This window comes from Aphis gossypii, chromosome 1, assembly GCF_020184175.1.
Source record: "Aphis gossypii isolate Hap1 chromosome 1, ASM2018417v2, whole genome shotgun sequence".
Classification (NCBI taxonomy): Eukaryota; Metazoa; Arthropoda; class Insecta; order Hemiptera; family Aphididae; genus Aphis; species Aphis gossypii.
In genome coordinates this window covers 53,863,856-53,880,865 of record NC_065530.1, presented here as the reverse complement: position 1 = coordinate 53,880,865, position 17,010 = coordinate 53,863,856, and the positions used below count along the sequence as shown (strand labels likewise).

Below are 17,010 nucleotides of genomic sequence, written 5' to 3'. Positions count from 1 at the left end.
AAATTTTACTGCATAAGTAATGATCCAAAAAATAAATTTATTGATCAGTTATTATTGTTAATGTTACCTACTATAACTATTTTCACGGGACTTACAAAACTATTTTATCAATAATAAATATGTTATTATATCCTATAATATATAATATAGGTTAAATATAAAGAATATTATTGCTTAGCCTAAAACATTCGTTATTTCTAAAAAGTAAAAACATTTAAATTTTTGAAAATATTAAGTTGTTACTGAAAAACATTATTGGAAAAAATAATTTTTTTACATTTTTCATTGTTATCAAGCTTATTTCTTTTTTGATTGACAACGGACAACATATATTTTTAATGTCGTATTCCAAAACACAGTGTTATTTTGAGTAGGTACTATTTAAATCTTTAAAAATCAAAATACAGACAATTAGTTTTTTAGTTACAATTTTGAAATTATTTAAAATTTGAATTAGTGATATTGTTTAATTTCTTAAAATTGCTAAAAAAAAAATTAGTTATTATATAGGTATAGGTAGAGAGCCTAGATAATAATTAATAATTAATTATCTAAGCTCTCTAGATATAGATATATTCATTGTACTTTAAAATAATACACCGACATAATGTATAGGTACCTACCGTATACGTTTAACGCCTTGATATTTTAGATGCAAATGTTGTTAAAATAATATCAATTTTTTTTTTGCATATGCACTCTACATAGGTAATCAGTAATCGCTAAAGAATATAAAAAGTTAATAATAAGGATATACATATTATATAAATTTTAGTAGAATTAATAACAAAATAAATAGATTTAAATAAAAAGATAATAATGATAATAATAATAAATGGAGATAGAGTGAAATGGTCTATGTGACTATGTGCCCATAGATAACTCACGCATGCCTTTACACTGCATTTATAAATTCTTATGAAAATGTAGATATTAGGGGCTACTTTAGGTGGAGAACTATATAATTATACGGTATTATCTACTTGCATTAAAAGTTAAACGCCAATAATCAAAATAATTTAATTTGGTAAAGTCCTTAACGAGTGTCTTCTCTACCTCTCATTTGATTTTTTACTGTGTGTTACTATGCCGATATCCTTCCAGTAAATTTCAGGTTTTTTAAGAATATTTGCTGTATAATACTTTGAGAAGAATGGGAAAAATAACCTAGCCTTGAAATCTACCTGCATATTATCTTATTTGATTCCTATTTTTTTTTCTATATTTATTAAAGCTAAATAACTGAATCTGTATTCAGTTTTGGATCATACATTCAACCTGATAAAAATGTTTTGATTCTTCTCGTACATTGTACATCTATGAACTGCAATAAGCATAATAATACTTAACAGTGTATTAAATTTATTATTTATACATAATTATTTACTATTTTAAAATTGAAGTAATTGAACCTATGGGCCACGACAGTCAAATTTTATGCAGTGATATGGATTTGAACTTAAAGAAGTTAAAAACGTCAATGGTAAGTTATGCTTATCCACCACGTTGGACCTACTGCTTCTGTAAGTCTGTGGGGAATTTTGTAGTATAAATCTGATTAAATATGCTACCTACTTATCAAGAAGTTATCAAGTTATTTTATCGCTATTCGGTATTACTATATGTATTATTTATTATTATACCTATTAGTATTTTGTACATAACATGGGAATACTTTTAAAATTAGTAGGTAAGTTATAGGTATTAAACAAGTATTATAAATTATTAAACAAAATATTCTAATACTTTATATTTACTTAAAAATCGTTAACATTTAATAAAATAAATCAAGAAATCAAATTTATTATAAATGTGCATTAGAATTTTATCATGGCAGTGATAAAATAATTTAAGGTAAATTTGTGAAAAAAAACAAATTAAGAAATCAAATATTTTTTTACTTAAAAATAAACATAAAGTGTCAAGAAATAAACATATTCACAGACTAAGTTGGTAGGTACAATTAAAATTTAGCTGTAAAAAAATAATAAAGCAAACGGTTTAAAATAAGACTAAATTATTATAACTGGGAACATAATTTAAAAGACACCGATAGGCATACTTAACAGTCATGGCTGTTGACTCTTCAAATTGCATACACCTGAGCAAGTGCGACGCACAATTAATACGTGGTTATTGTGCCGGAGATGTTCGAAAGTCAGTCAAGATTATCTTATTCACCCAGCGACAGGCTTTGAACTTGTCAGGTCCCAAATATTTTTCAATAATCTTTTTCTGAAACAAAACAAAAAACTGCACTGATTAGTATAATTAGACAAATAAAAAAGTGTACAGCAGACTCGAAGAATCTACCGTCATGTCGCTGTCTGCTACCAATAATATTTCAAATAGTCAAGGAACCTATAACGTCAACAATGGTTATATATTACCGTTGAACATGGGACGCGCATGTAGTACCAAGTGAGCAACATAATATATTACCTATATATTATTATTTTAATTTTAAGTAACTATTAATAATATTTTCAATAATCAGTACGAAAATAAATGATAATAATAATAAAATAATGTATAATATTGTATGTGTATAAATAGTAATTTATCTAAAAGAAAACAAAATCGAAGCATGCGGGGTTCGATATCAACAACGTCATCTGCGTTAGCGTTGCTGGCATTTCTATTTTTTTTGAACATACTACAGGTAATACCAAATACCAATAATAATTATAGGTACCTAAGAAAAATTATACACAACTAATCTGCTTATTTTATAACAATATATGGATATGTACAATATATAATTTATTAAATACATATAAATATGATAAATTATGACCCATGATAGAGGAGGAGATTTGAATAGTTTTATTTTTTTAATTCGGTTTTAGAGATCGTTGGATGACAACAAACAAGGACCAGTGTTGATGACGCGCGTAACAAAGCAGGCAGTAATACGACCGCGCAATGATTTCATTGAAGACAAACAGTCAACTATTCTTGATAATAATAATATGGTTACAAAATTTGAAAAAATGTATAATAAGTAGGTACTTAAAATAAAAATTACAGTAATGCAATGACATCGTGTATACTTACTAGTGTTAAGTTCTAAGGTGATTAAATTTAATCCATTGTTTGGTTTCTTCATTTCTTTATTTTATTACTATTGTTACAACTCAAATGGATATAACATTAAGTATGTAATATATATTTTTAATTATACACAATATTGTATTCAGTATACCTAATAAAAGTAGTTTAACAAAGGCACACAAATAGGTCTTAAATAATTTTTTTCAATTATAAACAATATAAAATATATACATTTAAAAATAATAAAAATAAATTTTGCTAAAAAAGTTTAACACATTAAAATATTTACATAATGAAATAATCAAATATATTTTGTTTGTGTTAACTTGCTTTCACCTTGATCTCGGCCTAACATCCGATTCCAATCTGTTTGCCCAACAACAAAACCTATAGCACGCATTTTTTCTTGTTCGCGCCGTTCTTCCATATCAGCCCAACGAACCTACACAAAAGCAAATGTTGAAGCAAGTAAAAAAAGTATTAGTATTTACTATTTTGTTTTCAGTTTTTTTTAGATTCTGAACGAAGTGATGAATGTATTGATTTAACAATGATGTGTTTTTTTTTGTGTGTCTGTGTACAGCAAACTAGTCGAAATAATACTTCAATTTCAAACTTTGGGGGTGGTTTCCAATGGAAAATGAATATCCTTGGTGCATTATAGAGGTTAAAAATAAACATTTTCCAACAGTTTTCAAAAAAATCGAGAAAAACAAAAAAAAGTGACGGAAAAACGAAAATTTTTACGCAAAACCAGTTTTCGACTAAATCGATTTTTTTTATATAGTTGTAAGTCAAAAACTAATCACTGTAAATACTTGAAATATTCACCAAATGTTTATGTTAGTGTTATCTATACGCAGTTAAATTTTCAAAAATGTTTGACTTTTTTGAGTTATTTATAGACTACTGAAATTTTCGATTTTTATGAGATTTTTCTTTTGAAGTGCCGATAAAAAAATTTTGGATGACCAAAAAAATTTGAAAATTTGATACAAGGTTCCTTACGAGTTGTTCTTATTGTAACTAAAAAAATTTAAAAATCGTTAGTCATAATTTTTTTTTATAAGCGTTTATAGTTCAAATTTTTACGAAATCTGTCAAAATTGCGAAAATTTGCAACTAATTTTGAAGTTGAAAAATCATAAAATTTGTTGTGTTGATAACTAAGGAGTAAATACACAACACTAAGTTTTCCATAAGTTTTCCTTCAAGTAGCTATAGAGAAAACTCGAAGCATCATTATAATTTATAAGAAAAATTATAAGTGCATTTGAATTTTAAATTTTTACGAAATAGCGTAACGATAACGATTTATCCTCAAACGATTTTAAATATTTGTTATTATACAAAAAGTATAAGTCGTAGATACTTGAAAATTTTACCAGTTATTTAGGTAGGCATTTTCTTTGTATGATTTAATTTTCAAAATATTTTGACTTTTTTTTGTGATATTTATAGACAACTAAAGTTTTCAATTTTTCTGAAAATTTTTTTTTGAAGTGGTGATAAAATTTTTTTGGCCCAATAAAAATACTTGAAAATTTAATACAAAATTTCTCATAAGTTACTCTTATAGTGATGTAAAAATTATAAGAATACATAGGCACAATTTTTTTTTTATAAGCATTTGAAGTTCAAATATTGACAAAAATTCGTCAAAATCATGAATATTTGCAAATTATTTTGTAGGTATAATTCATAAAAAAATGTGCATAAGTAGCTAAGAGTTAAAATTTTAATACAAGGTTTTTTTCATAAGTTAGCTTACAATAATTATAAAAGAACTTAAATTTTGGTGTATTCAGGCCATTAAAACATGAATCACCTTTGTCACTAACCACTGGAAATTATATCATATGCTGAAGGTTCTGTTCAATAATTCAGAGCGCACCAAAGCAAATGTCAATAAATCATTTAACTCAGAAAATTGTATACTATTTATTTTTCTCTAGTTATTTACTACACAATTTAAAATATTACTTTTTTTTTTGTTTTATTTTTTTCTAATGCTCATTAAAGGATTAATATGAATATATCAATTGACCAACTAGAATTATTAAACTAAAATAGTTGAAGTTATATAAATATTTAAATGAAATGATACATACCCTTTTTTTCCCATCATTTACAACTACTTGTTCACTAACAGAGTAATTATCTTCAGGTATTTGCAGCCATTCTTTAATTGAGCTTTCTGGTTTTTTCTTGCATAGACCATCTAATCTTTCTGTAATACATTTTTCATTTAAGTATTCTAATTGAATATTCAATAATTGTAAAAGAGTATGTTAAATTATATTACTAATGCTTTAAATATTTTTTTTTTAAAACATAAATGCTAAATGCATAAAAAATAAAAAAAAATAATGAAACGTACTCATCTTTTCTTCTTGTGGAATGGTATCAGTCCATTTGCAAGACAATAATTTCATAACGTCCTGTAGAAATATTAGCAACCAACAAAATAGTATAATATAAATGGTATCTTCTTGTTTTACAGTTTTTATAAGATGCTATGTTTTTAACAAACATTTTTAAGTATAATGATTATACAAATAAAAATAAACACTAACTTGAAACTAATTGTGATATTTTTATGAAAATAATCTCGGAATACGTACACGAATGGTTAAATATAATCGTTCACACATCAAGAGTAATGATTTTTTTTTTTTTTTTACTATTATTATTTTTATTATAATAAACATGAACATTTGACGCAATTAATGTTTTTGTTATTTAGCTTGGTAAAACATAAAATCTAGAATTAGTACTCAAAACTTTTCTTCTTCAATATTTTACCCTCTATCATAATAAATGTTTTATTTTTAAGACACATTATAAAATAATAGTTACCTCTTCCTCAAATTCAATATTTCTATTATCTTCAGAACTTCTTTCGTCAACGGTTTCATCACCTTTGTCCACTTCCATTTCAATATCTGAGACATCTTCCATTTCCATCTAAATTAATAAATTATTTTTTAATACCTACATCGAAGATATAAAATAATATTTCAAATTTCAGTACCTCATTTTCTAAAGGTGAAAGTAATGACCTTATATCCAACAGTATTTGATCAGAAGGTGTCTTAATCCAAGATCTCATTATGCTATTAATATCATGAGCAGTTCTATTATGAATATTACGTTTGATACACAAATCAATATCAGATTCTAATTCAATTATATAGACCTAAATTGGTAAATTGAATTAATAAGAATATAATTTTGACATAGGGCACTTAGAAATTAGGATTATGATAAAATATTTCAACTGTAACCATTTTTGTTAAAAATTAAAACAATAAGTGATTATTAAATTATGTATCTAAAGAATTTTTTATTCTAAAATAAATCTAATAGATTTTTAAAGGTACACAAAAGTATTATACTGGAGATTAGTATTTAGTAGTTAGTCATTATTAATCACATAATTTTTACATATAACTTTATAATATTTCCCTTTAAAGTTTTAATAAAAATAACAAAATAAAATAAAAAGTTAAAAAAATAATAATAATGATAAATAATGTTCTTTTTTAATCAAATAATAAACATAAAGAAACTTTAAAAATAAATATTTTATAGATAAATAAAATAAAAAATTAAATAGTTTTCAAATAACAAATAAGCAATAAAAAATGTTTGTCTAAATAATTTTAAACATAGCATAAATCAAAAAAAAAAAAAAAAGGGTAAGAACCAATTAAAAAAAATAAAATAAAAAACTTTCAAGAATTTATATCTTTCATTAAATGACAATCACAGTAGAAATATTTTGTTTGAGTGTGGTTTACTGCTATCAGACTTATCAGTAAATAATTGTAAGCTTAACCATTTATGATATTATAATGGTAGATTTCGTTTTTTTGGAGTTAGTTTTAGAAACAACTAATAGCAATAAAACCAATACCACTAATATTGAGTATTGCTTCAAGTATCGGCCTATTCTTAAATGACTAATATACTTACAGAAAATCCATTCAATCGAGAAATCTCTATTATTTCTTTATAATATGACACTTTATTATTAATGGCATCAATAATATAAAATGAAAAATAATTTTCCAAAATTTTTTTTTTAAATGCTTTTATAAAGGATGTTCGGTATAAATTTTCATTGGCAGAATCATGTTCATATTCCATAACCTAAAAAATTAGAATGACCAAAATCAATAAAAAAAATTTATATTGTTTTTATATTATCATTAGCCATTGTTAGTTATTAGTAAAATATATAAATTACATTTTTCTGTAATTGTGATGTTTTTTTGCTAATTTACAAACACAAAACAAAATCAACTTAAATTTAATTAAATATATATATACATTAAATGTTATATTATATTATGTTGATACATTAATTTTAAATATTACACTACAAAATATAGGTTAAATTCATTATTGAACATATGAGAGTTGTTTAAATGTGACATTCATAGAAATTATTTATAATGACATTCTCAGTTAAAATAGGTCCTAACAACTGTATGTCACTATAAACAATTCTTATGTTAATTACCTATATTACCTTTCTTTCCACTTTTTTATTAGTTTCAGGATCAATTTCAATTTTTGTTACTTCTGTCATGAAATAATCATCTAATGATAATATTCTTGGAGCTTGACCTCCCATTGCTAGTTCCTTCTCCTAAAAAGAAAAATCATTAATATTTAAAAAAGACTTAATAATATAATATCATAAAATCATAATAAACAAACTTTGATTAGTTTTGCAACATGTGATTTTCCTGAACCAGGTAAACCTCTTAGTATTATAACTATTTTTGAAGGTCTATTAAGTCGACCAGGTGGACATAATAATGTTTCAATGGTTAATAACTGTCGATTAGATGATTTTTCAATTTCATGGACTTTAGTCACTTTAGGCGGAGATGGCGTACACATATCAATAATCTCAATATCAGGCTGCAGTTCTTTTTTCTTATCCCTCTCTTCAACCAAAATTGTTGTAGTATCTATTGTAGTAGGCGTTTCTTCAATAATTTCATTAGATTTTTTGTCTTCAACATTTGATTCTATTTTATCTGAAAAAATATTTAAAAATTATAAAATATAAATTATTTTTATTTAATTATCATAGTATATATTTTTATAAAATATATCAACTGACCATTTGAGCACACTGTTTGATTCATAATTAATTTTTCTTTATTTTTATGTAAATCATCACCAGTCTGATCTTGAACAGAATCTAAGAAAAACATAATATTAAAATATTTTTAAGTCATAGGTAATATTCCTTATTTCAATTATAATTGTACTATAATAACGGTAAATTTAACACTAGGGCCCGGATTTATATGTATTTGCATGTTTTTTTTTTTAACAGTAAAAAAAGTAGTTAAATAAGCTACAAATTTGAATCTTAAGCTAATGTGTTGGTATGCAAAATTAAATATTGCATATTTTTGTATAATTGGACCATTTTAAATTTGTATACATATTTTAGTATTTTTCTAAAATAAAATGCATATTTATTTTACGAAAAAAAAATAGTACATAAAATAAATTATCAATACTAATACTTAACGCTATGTCCTACGTTAATCCTGCAAATATGACAAGAAAACAAATAGCGTAATATAATACAGCTATTACAATTCACAATTACACATATTTCCGCTTAAATTCATTATAACTAAATAAAATTTATTTTAGGACTTAATTATTTATTAAATTATATATTTTTAAACTAAATAAATATAATTAACATGCATTTTTGTTTAAATATTTTGCATATTTTGAATGATAGTCAGTGCATAAATGCATGCATATTTCGTACATTTTTAATGCATATAATTCGGGGCCCTATTTATCACTAATATATAGATTATAGACTGTTAGTAGTATAATTTTTAAGCTTATATAAAGTTTATATTGATGAAGTGGGGAACTTATACACCTACATCAAATATTAATTTTGAAAATCAAATTATTTTTAACATTATAATAGAATAATTATTAAGCGGACACCATTCCCATGAGTGTTTTCTATGTACTACAAAAGTAGAACATACAACATAGCAAATAATAATTAATATGTAATTAAAAAACTAAATTTTTGGTTTAATACTAGAGTGAATTGATTTATGGTCAATCTTAAAGGTAAGAACATTATCTATAATTTCTTGTAGATATTTTATGATATTTTAATTTTTAAGCATATTGTAAATATGTAAAGAATTACAGTTCACAAATGCTAATAACTCACTTAAAGAAAGATTATAATTATTTGTTTTAAGTTTGAAATTAACAAAAATTACCTTTTTCTTCATTTAGGTCCCTTGAATGATTTGAACTTCTTCTGCTGTAACCTATTTTTTATTTTAATTATGTTATTTGATATACCAATAACATTTTTAATGCAGTATATTAAATAATTAAATAAAAATAGAAATGGACAAAATCAGTCAAATACTCATAATCAATAAGTATATGAGTTCTAAAAATAAGTGCAGTAGAGTTTATCATGAAACTCATTTGATTATGTTAAGAGTTGATATAATTAAGCCCAAATTAGTGTTAAGTAATTAGACCTTGCCTATTTAATTATTAATTATTCTAGGTAAGATAAAAAAAACTCCAAAACTTTTGTTAAAGCGATGAATCTAATGATATTTCATGATAACCACATAACAAAAAAACTTTTCTCTTCCTTAAAAAAAATAATTGTATAATGTTATAGTTTTTTTTTAAAGATTTTAACTTTGACAATTAACATTCAACATAAATATTCTTTTAATATCAAGAAAAATAGTTTTATGATATATATAAATTTATAACCCTCATACCAAACGAATGTACCATTTTGATTTTTGTGATACTTCAATTACACATATACATAGACTTATGCCTTTTACAACTTTATACATAAAATCCTACTGTTATACAAGCATTATATGCAATATGCATTTACTTTCAAAACAAACAAAAAAATAATGGTTGAATTCATTAGTTAGCAATCTAGTTTTTTACTTTTATTCTATCCATTTCTATTTTCTATACTATTATTTTTGATTTAATACATTAAATGATAGTTGTACAAACCTCTATCTTGCCACGGTAGTATGCGTTTACCTCCATGTTTATAATCATAAATTCTAATGGGAACCACAGTTTCGTTTGATAACCCTAAGTATAAATACATTAAAAATGTACATTAATTAGTTAATATATAAATATCAGATGTAACATTACCTGGAATTACTTTTAATGTAGGTAAATGACGATAATCAAATATTTTAACTGGATCAATAGGCTGCGCTTCTTCATATAATTGTTTTGAGGTTGTAAGGGGAACTATTAAATCTTTAATTGGTTCTTCACTTTTAGTATAATTTTTATCCCATTCTATATTGGATTTATTAGTATTGTTACCAAAATTCCCTCTTGAAGGTGGTCCATCTCTGAATGAATTAAAATGTCCCCTTGAGAAAGGAACCCCTCTAGAAGAAATTCCTCTTGAAGGTGGCCCACCTCTAAAGGAGTCATAATTTCCCCTTGAGGATGGCCTACCTCTAAATGAGTCAAAATTGCCTCTTGAGAATATTTCACATCTAGATGATTCATAATTGCTTCTTGAGGATAGCCCACCTCTAAGTTCATAATTACCTCTTGAGGATAGTCCACCTCTAGATGATTCATAATTTCCTACTGAGGGAGGTCTATCTTTAGATGTTTCATAATTTTCTCTTTCATAATTACCTTTTTGCGAAATAAAATTATTTTTATCAAAAAGTTCATTGGAATACTCTTCAACATTATCATTTGAAAGAGGTGTTTCCATAGAAAATCTTTGATCTGTATTTCTTAAATTATTTTGAGATTTAAAGTAATCGTCTTCATTGTTTTTTAATGGTGACATTTCTTGAGAATAAATTTGATTAATATTCCTAGAAAATTGAGAATTTTGTCGGCCAAATTTATTTTCAGTATTTCTCATGATTTGAGATTCTCTTGATTGGCTTAAGTGCCCTAAATAATCATCATTAAAATGTCTTGTCTCTAATTGTTCTCTAGAATAATGATTTTCATTGTACATATTTCTGTGTTGATTATTTGAAATCTGTTCATCTTCATCATTTTGATCATCAAATGGTTCTGAACTAAATTTTTTATGTGCCTCCATATATTCATTTTCTGGATCATCTTCTTCATCAACATTCCAGTTTCTGTCATATCTAACACACCAGAAATAGACATCAACTTATTAGATATTATTTCCCAATTTTTACTAAATATTTAAATTAATACCTATCAGGTGAATCGTTCTTAGTTTCCAAATAGTTTGGCGGTTTATCTAAAATAATTAAAAAGTAAATAATTGTTTTAAAATTACTTATCAGTTGTAACTAATTAACCATAAATAAATTATTTTCAAAATAATCTATTATAATATACATCTTACCAAGTGCAATGGGTTTAACTAAGTTCAAGGTCAACAGAGAAGGTGGCTTTGAAGTTGCTGTGTTCAAACAAAGTTTTGACTGTTGATAAGGAGTATTAGAATTTTCTGGTAATTTGCTGAAATTGTTAAAATCGGAGACATTTCCTTTTGTTTGATTATAACCATGGAAGTTACTTGATGATGTATTAAAATTTCTATTATATGACTGATCATCTGGGAGCTTATTATACAGTGTGTTATTTTCGTTTGATAATTTATTATAAGATCCTTCCATTAATTGTCTTCTATAAGTATTATTGGGAGCGGCATTTTGTAAATTATTATAATTTGAATTAGGCTTATCCCCATCATATGGTGGCCGAGAATCAATATCAGTTTGTTGAGCAAAGCTAGATATTGAACTTTTATCAACATCTGATGGTAATTGATTTTGATAAGTCACGGAATTAGTATAATTTGACCAATTAGAAGAATTTTGGTACATAGATATAGGTGGTTGATTTATTTTGTTATGAGGTATATTAATTTGATGTGAGTTTAATGTTGAAGGGTTCGCAATACTTTTGGGAAAATTAAATGGCTTGTCATCTGGTGTTTGAATTGGTCTAATTTGATTTTGTGGAAGAATCATTGATACATTTGGAAATCCCTTTGATGAATTTTCATTATTACTAGCTAAATCCAATCCAGGTATTTGATTTTCTGATTTTGAAGGTGTCATCAAATTATTATGCTATACATAAAAAAATACATCATTATACAATATTGATATTTATTTAAATAATTTTAAGCCATTAATTGACAATAAGAAAATATTATGAATACACATTTTTGATAATATTTAATTGGGAAATTAACCACTTATTAAGAATTTTGTATTTTATTTTCAAGCATTTAAGCTTATAGCTATAAAATATATTACAGATCTTGAGTTTTATTTATTTATATCAACAAGTAATTGTAAGTAATGGTTTATGATAGAAAAAGTATGAAATATAATTTTGTGCTTATAAATATTAAAATGTGTATTTGGGAACATTTCACTCAGTCAGCTTTTATCTTGCAAAATAATATGTTACTAGGAAAACCAAAAACAATTGCATTACATAAATTATTCTTCTATACCCAGACAAAACAATTAGTAGTCAAAGTACAAATATGGTCCATTAAAAAAATGTAGTAAAAGAAATAGGATAATAATTATCACACCCAGTCCACCATTGATTGTTTAAAACCCTTTATAAAGCAATGGGAAATAATTTCCTACCAAAAAAAATTAAAATCTTAAAGGCTGCGTTTCCGTAATTCATCAGTAGGGTGCGCCAAAGATAATGTCAATAAATCACTTAACTATGAAAATTCTATACTATATAATATTTTATTTTTTTTCTATTTAACTATTTACTGCACAATTTAAAATATTATTATTTTTTTTTTTTGTTTTATTTTTTTCTAATGCCCATTATAAAGTTAATAATTTTCAAATAATTTTTATTAAAAAGAAATTAATTCTGGGTTAATAAAGCAGAGCATTTAACCAATGCTCCAGAAAATAATTTAAAACTAAAAGTTGAATAGTTTTTTATATTTATATATATTCATATATTTTACTCTTATTCATTACATTTATACCTCTTATAACGTTAGATTAATGGGCAGAAAAAAAGTATAAAGAAAAATGTAACTGTTGGATCATAAATTGGTATCATAATTAAACTTAACAATACATAAAATTTTTTTTTAATAATTACTGATTTCTGCAACGAAGGTGGTGGTCCAGGAGGTGGTTCATTAGTTAAATTAGTAATACTTGGCATCATACAATTGTAATCTAATCTTTGCTGAGGTTGTAATTTATTTTCTTCCACTAGAGTAGCTTCTTTCTAATATACATATATAAAATATTGTTTAAATACTATTTAAAAATTGTAATGAGTTTAACCAATATCATAATTAATATCAATAATTATATTAACCTTTTTTTCAACTAATTTTAATTCTCTCTTTTTTTTTAATACTTCACACTTCTGTTTTAAATGATCTCGCCAATTTATCCATTTTTTTTCATACTCTAAATACTGAACCTAATTATACAAAATTATATCAGTATATATTTAAGTAAAATATCCATTTATGTTAAATTTTTTTTTTACTTTATCTGGATGATTTTTATTTTGTTCTTTCCATTTAAGAAATTGTTCTTCCCATGATTTAAACTGTTCTTCAAATAAAGCTTCAGTTTCATCACTTAATTCAATTTCTTTTTTGTTGTTAGCTGTATCAATTTTTATTTTTTTTTCACTTTGAAATTCAGATTCCAATTCTCGTTTCATTCCAACTTCATTATTTGTAGTTTTCTAATAATAACATTTATGTATCATTATTATTTTTTAAAAAAAAAAGAAAGAAAAAATAGGTTTGCCAATTGTGCTTATGATTACTTGTTGAGGAGATTGATTAGATACTGGTAAAGGTGGTCCTGGTTGATGATAAGAATATTGTTGACTTTGAAATGTGATTGGAGGGGGCTGTGATTGTTGTAATAACTGACTTGGAGGCATTGGAGGAGGAACTGGTTGTGTAGTTGCAGAAGAAATTTGTCCAGTCTAGTGAAAATTTAATAAAAAATATACTATAGAAAAATATAATAATGTCAATTTCAAAAAGATTAAGTGTAAATGAATTAAATAATGTATAGAGTATACTCCTGACTATTAACAGTGTATAAAATACATTTAAAATGTTTTATTATTATAACTGTATCTTAAATTAACATTTATTAAACATACAGATAAATAAGTAATAATTACATTGTATATGTATAATAATTATGCTGGTTATACAAAAATGTAATGCTATGATCCACCCACAAGAGATCAGTACCATCACGCGTATGCAGAAGATGGTGCGGATCACTATTTCCCCCAGTATGTGCAGCTGTCGGTAAGCAGTTGAATGGGAAATGCTTGAAATCGGACAAACAATACTGATCTCTTGTGGGCAAGAGTATAGTAATTTAATTTTTCAATTGTCTTTTTAAATTAGCTAGAGGTAAAAGCACATTATCATTTTAGTTTCTTTAAATATAGAATAAAATATATTAAATACTGAAAAGAAGTATACTTCAAAAATAAAACAACTTTTTTTAAAAATTAAAAGATGTACTTAAATCAGGTATAAAATACTTAATAAAACTTATTCTAAAAATAAATATTAATAAACATTTTTAAATTACAAACCTGTTGTTGCCATTGTTGAAATTGTTGTTGCCATACCTCCCATCTTTTCCATTCTTGCCACTTTTGTACCATCTGAAATAAAGTAATACAACAAACTAATTAATAGTAAGGTTTAAAAAAATTACATCCAACTTACAGCAGGATCTATAGCATTTGGTTGAAGTGGCTGATTCATCTACAAATTACAATACATAATATATTTTTTTACTAATAAAATTAAAGAATTAAATAATATTTATGTATAGAATGATACAAGTAACAAGTTAAAATTTTGTAGAATATAAAATGGAAGTTTTATTTACAGGTTGTTATAAATATCACAAAAAAAGAACTTGTTTTTTTTTCTATTACTTAAATAAATAAATCTACATAAGTATATAAGTTAATAAGTATAGGATAAGATAAGAACGTATGTGGACCAATAATGAGATTTGGGAGATTACCTTATATTACACCTGGGATCCAGAGTATAAATAAGAGTGCTCATTTTAGTTAACTATGTTTTCTTTAATTAATTTATAGCTAATGCAAAATGTTACTGTAATATTAGATGATTTGTCAATATTTAATTTTCTCTAATTATGCCCATATTTATATTAAATATTTATAAATATCAAATACTAAGTAAATTTGTTATAGATATAAGTATATAACATAAAATAATTATTTGATTTGATTTGAAAACAAATCAAATATGGCAGATACTTATAGGACTTGGATAATTTTTTTACATTTAAATTTTATAATAGGTTAATTCATTCTAATATTAACAATAACCAAATAAAATGGATTATTCTGAACATAAGATGAATGATATATGTTAGTAAGATAGAAACAATACGAGCAGGTATAACAAATTGATATAATTATTACTTATTACTTATTAGTAAATGCATAGGTACAAATAGTGTTTGACATTTAGGAGGAGGGGTAACCTCTTTTCTTTGTGTCTATGATTAAATATAAATATATAATACTTATATTTTAAATCTTGATATATATATAATATATTAATAGATATCAGTATTTTTTATTTGAAATAGGTATTTAACAATTTATCACTTGAGCAAAAAAGAACTTAATTTAACAAAATATTATTTTTATTACTTAAATATTACCTACCTCTTAAATAATTTGGCATTTATTATATACATTTGTTAGCATTTTGACCACATAAAAGATAATTATAAATTATCTGTTCATTGAGAAGTTAAGTATAAACTATACTTGAATGTGGAGACCAAACAAAAAAAGTAATTATTGAGTACTGGACCTCCACCCTCCTTAAATATATTTATGTAAATAAAGAAAAAATTGGAATAAACAATCTCTTTTTTTGTTTTAATTTTATTAAATTAAATTAAGAAATACAATAAAAATTATTTTTAATATAACTTAAGAACTATTACTTACAGAAACATTTTGCATAGTATTTGCACCAAAAAATGGATATGATTGCATATTTTTTTCATAACTGTTAACTACTGGCTTGGTAGATGTAGGCGGTGGAACAGAAGTAGTCCACGGAGTTGGATACATTTTGTTATACTTGAAATATATATTAATTTCATTTAAAATATAAATTCAATATTGTTGTTGAAAAATACTTACAATAAATATTGCCTTTTATTATTTCTGTAGCCAGACAGTTTGTAACTTAAATATTTCAGACAGTACTTATTAAGTATAAATTAAATATTGAAAATACACATCATGTTTCAAGTGTTTGACGTTTTTAAATTTAATATATGATTAACTATGTAATTTCCATTATTTATCATCTAAAATATCAAAATTTAGTAAACTTTATTTAGCAATTTATGATGTACAAATCTAAACGAGCGACAAATAAGAATAAAATAAATGCAATGTTCTTCAATGTTTGTTTAAAAGTTAAATACCTATAACCATACCCACCAGGATTTTGGTTTTGTGTAAATTTGATAACAGATAAGAACATGGATAATATCTCATATTATCATAGACCTATTATAGCTGCAGCCACAAATAGATTAAATTAAATTTAATAATTTAATCTTAAAAAATTTAATTTAATCTATTCTGTGCTGCAGCCAAGGTGGATATTATATAGAGGTGTAAACACTTCGATAATAAATTGATTGAAAAATGTACACCATTTGTGATTTCCTCCGGAAGCGCTGCCTACCCAATGAAAACTCAAAATGTTCATATTCCTTTACAAAAATATGATGCACGATGCTTGCAAAGCCATACATATATGATTTATGAATTAAATTTAAATAATGAGTAACTTAAATG

General features: G+C 24.5%; 2 protein-coding genes across 6 annotated transcripts; one reads left to right on the top strand and one right to left on the bottom strand.

Annotated features, from left to right (window-relative positions):
* Positions 1–1,877: 1,877 nt before the first annotated feature.
* LOC114131155 (putative uncharacterized protein DDB_G0282133) lies at positions 1,878–16,789 on the bottom strand. 5 transcript variants are annotated; one of them, XM_050198463.1, is made up of 23 exons: positions 16,342–16,783; positions 16,144–16,278; positions 14,867–14,905; positions 14,731–14,802; positions 13,933–14,097; positions 13,645–13,848; positions 13,468–13,575; positions 13,243–13,374; positions 11,492–12,224; positions 11,338–11,383; positions 10,282–11,264; positions 10,132–10,215; positions 9,348–9,398; positions 8,195–8,275; positions 7,783–8,108; positions 7,592–7,711; positions 7,033–7,209; positions 6,089–6,253; positions 5,914–6,021; positions 5,435–5,495; positions 5,166–5,284; positions 3,391–3,496; positions 1,878–2,235 (listed from the first exon to the last, which is right to left on the bottom strand). In XM_050198463.1, exons 2-23 carry the CDS (start codon positions 16,267–16,269, stop codon positions 2,222–2,224), a joined length of 4,020 nt encoding a protein of 1,339 aa, XP_050054420.1. In that variant the 5' UTR covers positions 16,270–16,278; positions 16,342–16,783; the 3' UTR covers positions 1,878–2,221. The 5 variants fall into 5 exon arrangements, 4 of the variants coding, with proteins under 4 accessions (XP_050054420.1, XP_027852109.2, XP_027852110.2 ...); XM_050198462.1 differs by lacking the exon at positions 1,878–2,235 and having other exon boundaries at positions 3,058–3,496; positions 16,342–16,781; XR_003592966.2 differs by lacking the exons at positions 3,391–3,496; positions 5,166–5,284; positions 5,435–5,495 and having other exon boundaries at positions 1,878–1,974; positions 2,063–2,253; positions 16,342–16,789.
* On the top strand, positions 2,303–3,051 carry LOC114131157 (uncharacterized). Its single transcript, XM_027996311.2, has 3 exons — positions 2,303–2,421; positions 2,557–2,662; positions 2,850–3,051. Exons 1-3 carry the CDS (start codon positions 2,318–2,320, stop codon positions 3,006–3,008), a joined length of 369 nt encoding a protein of 122 aa, XP_027852112.2. The 5' UTR covers positions 2,303–2,317; the 3' UTR covers positions 3,009–3,051.
* Positions 16,790–17,010: the final 221 nt, after the last annotated feature.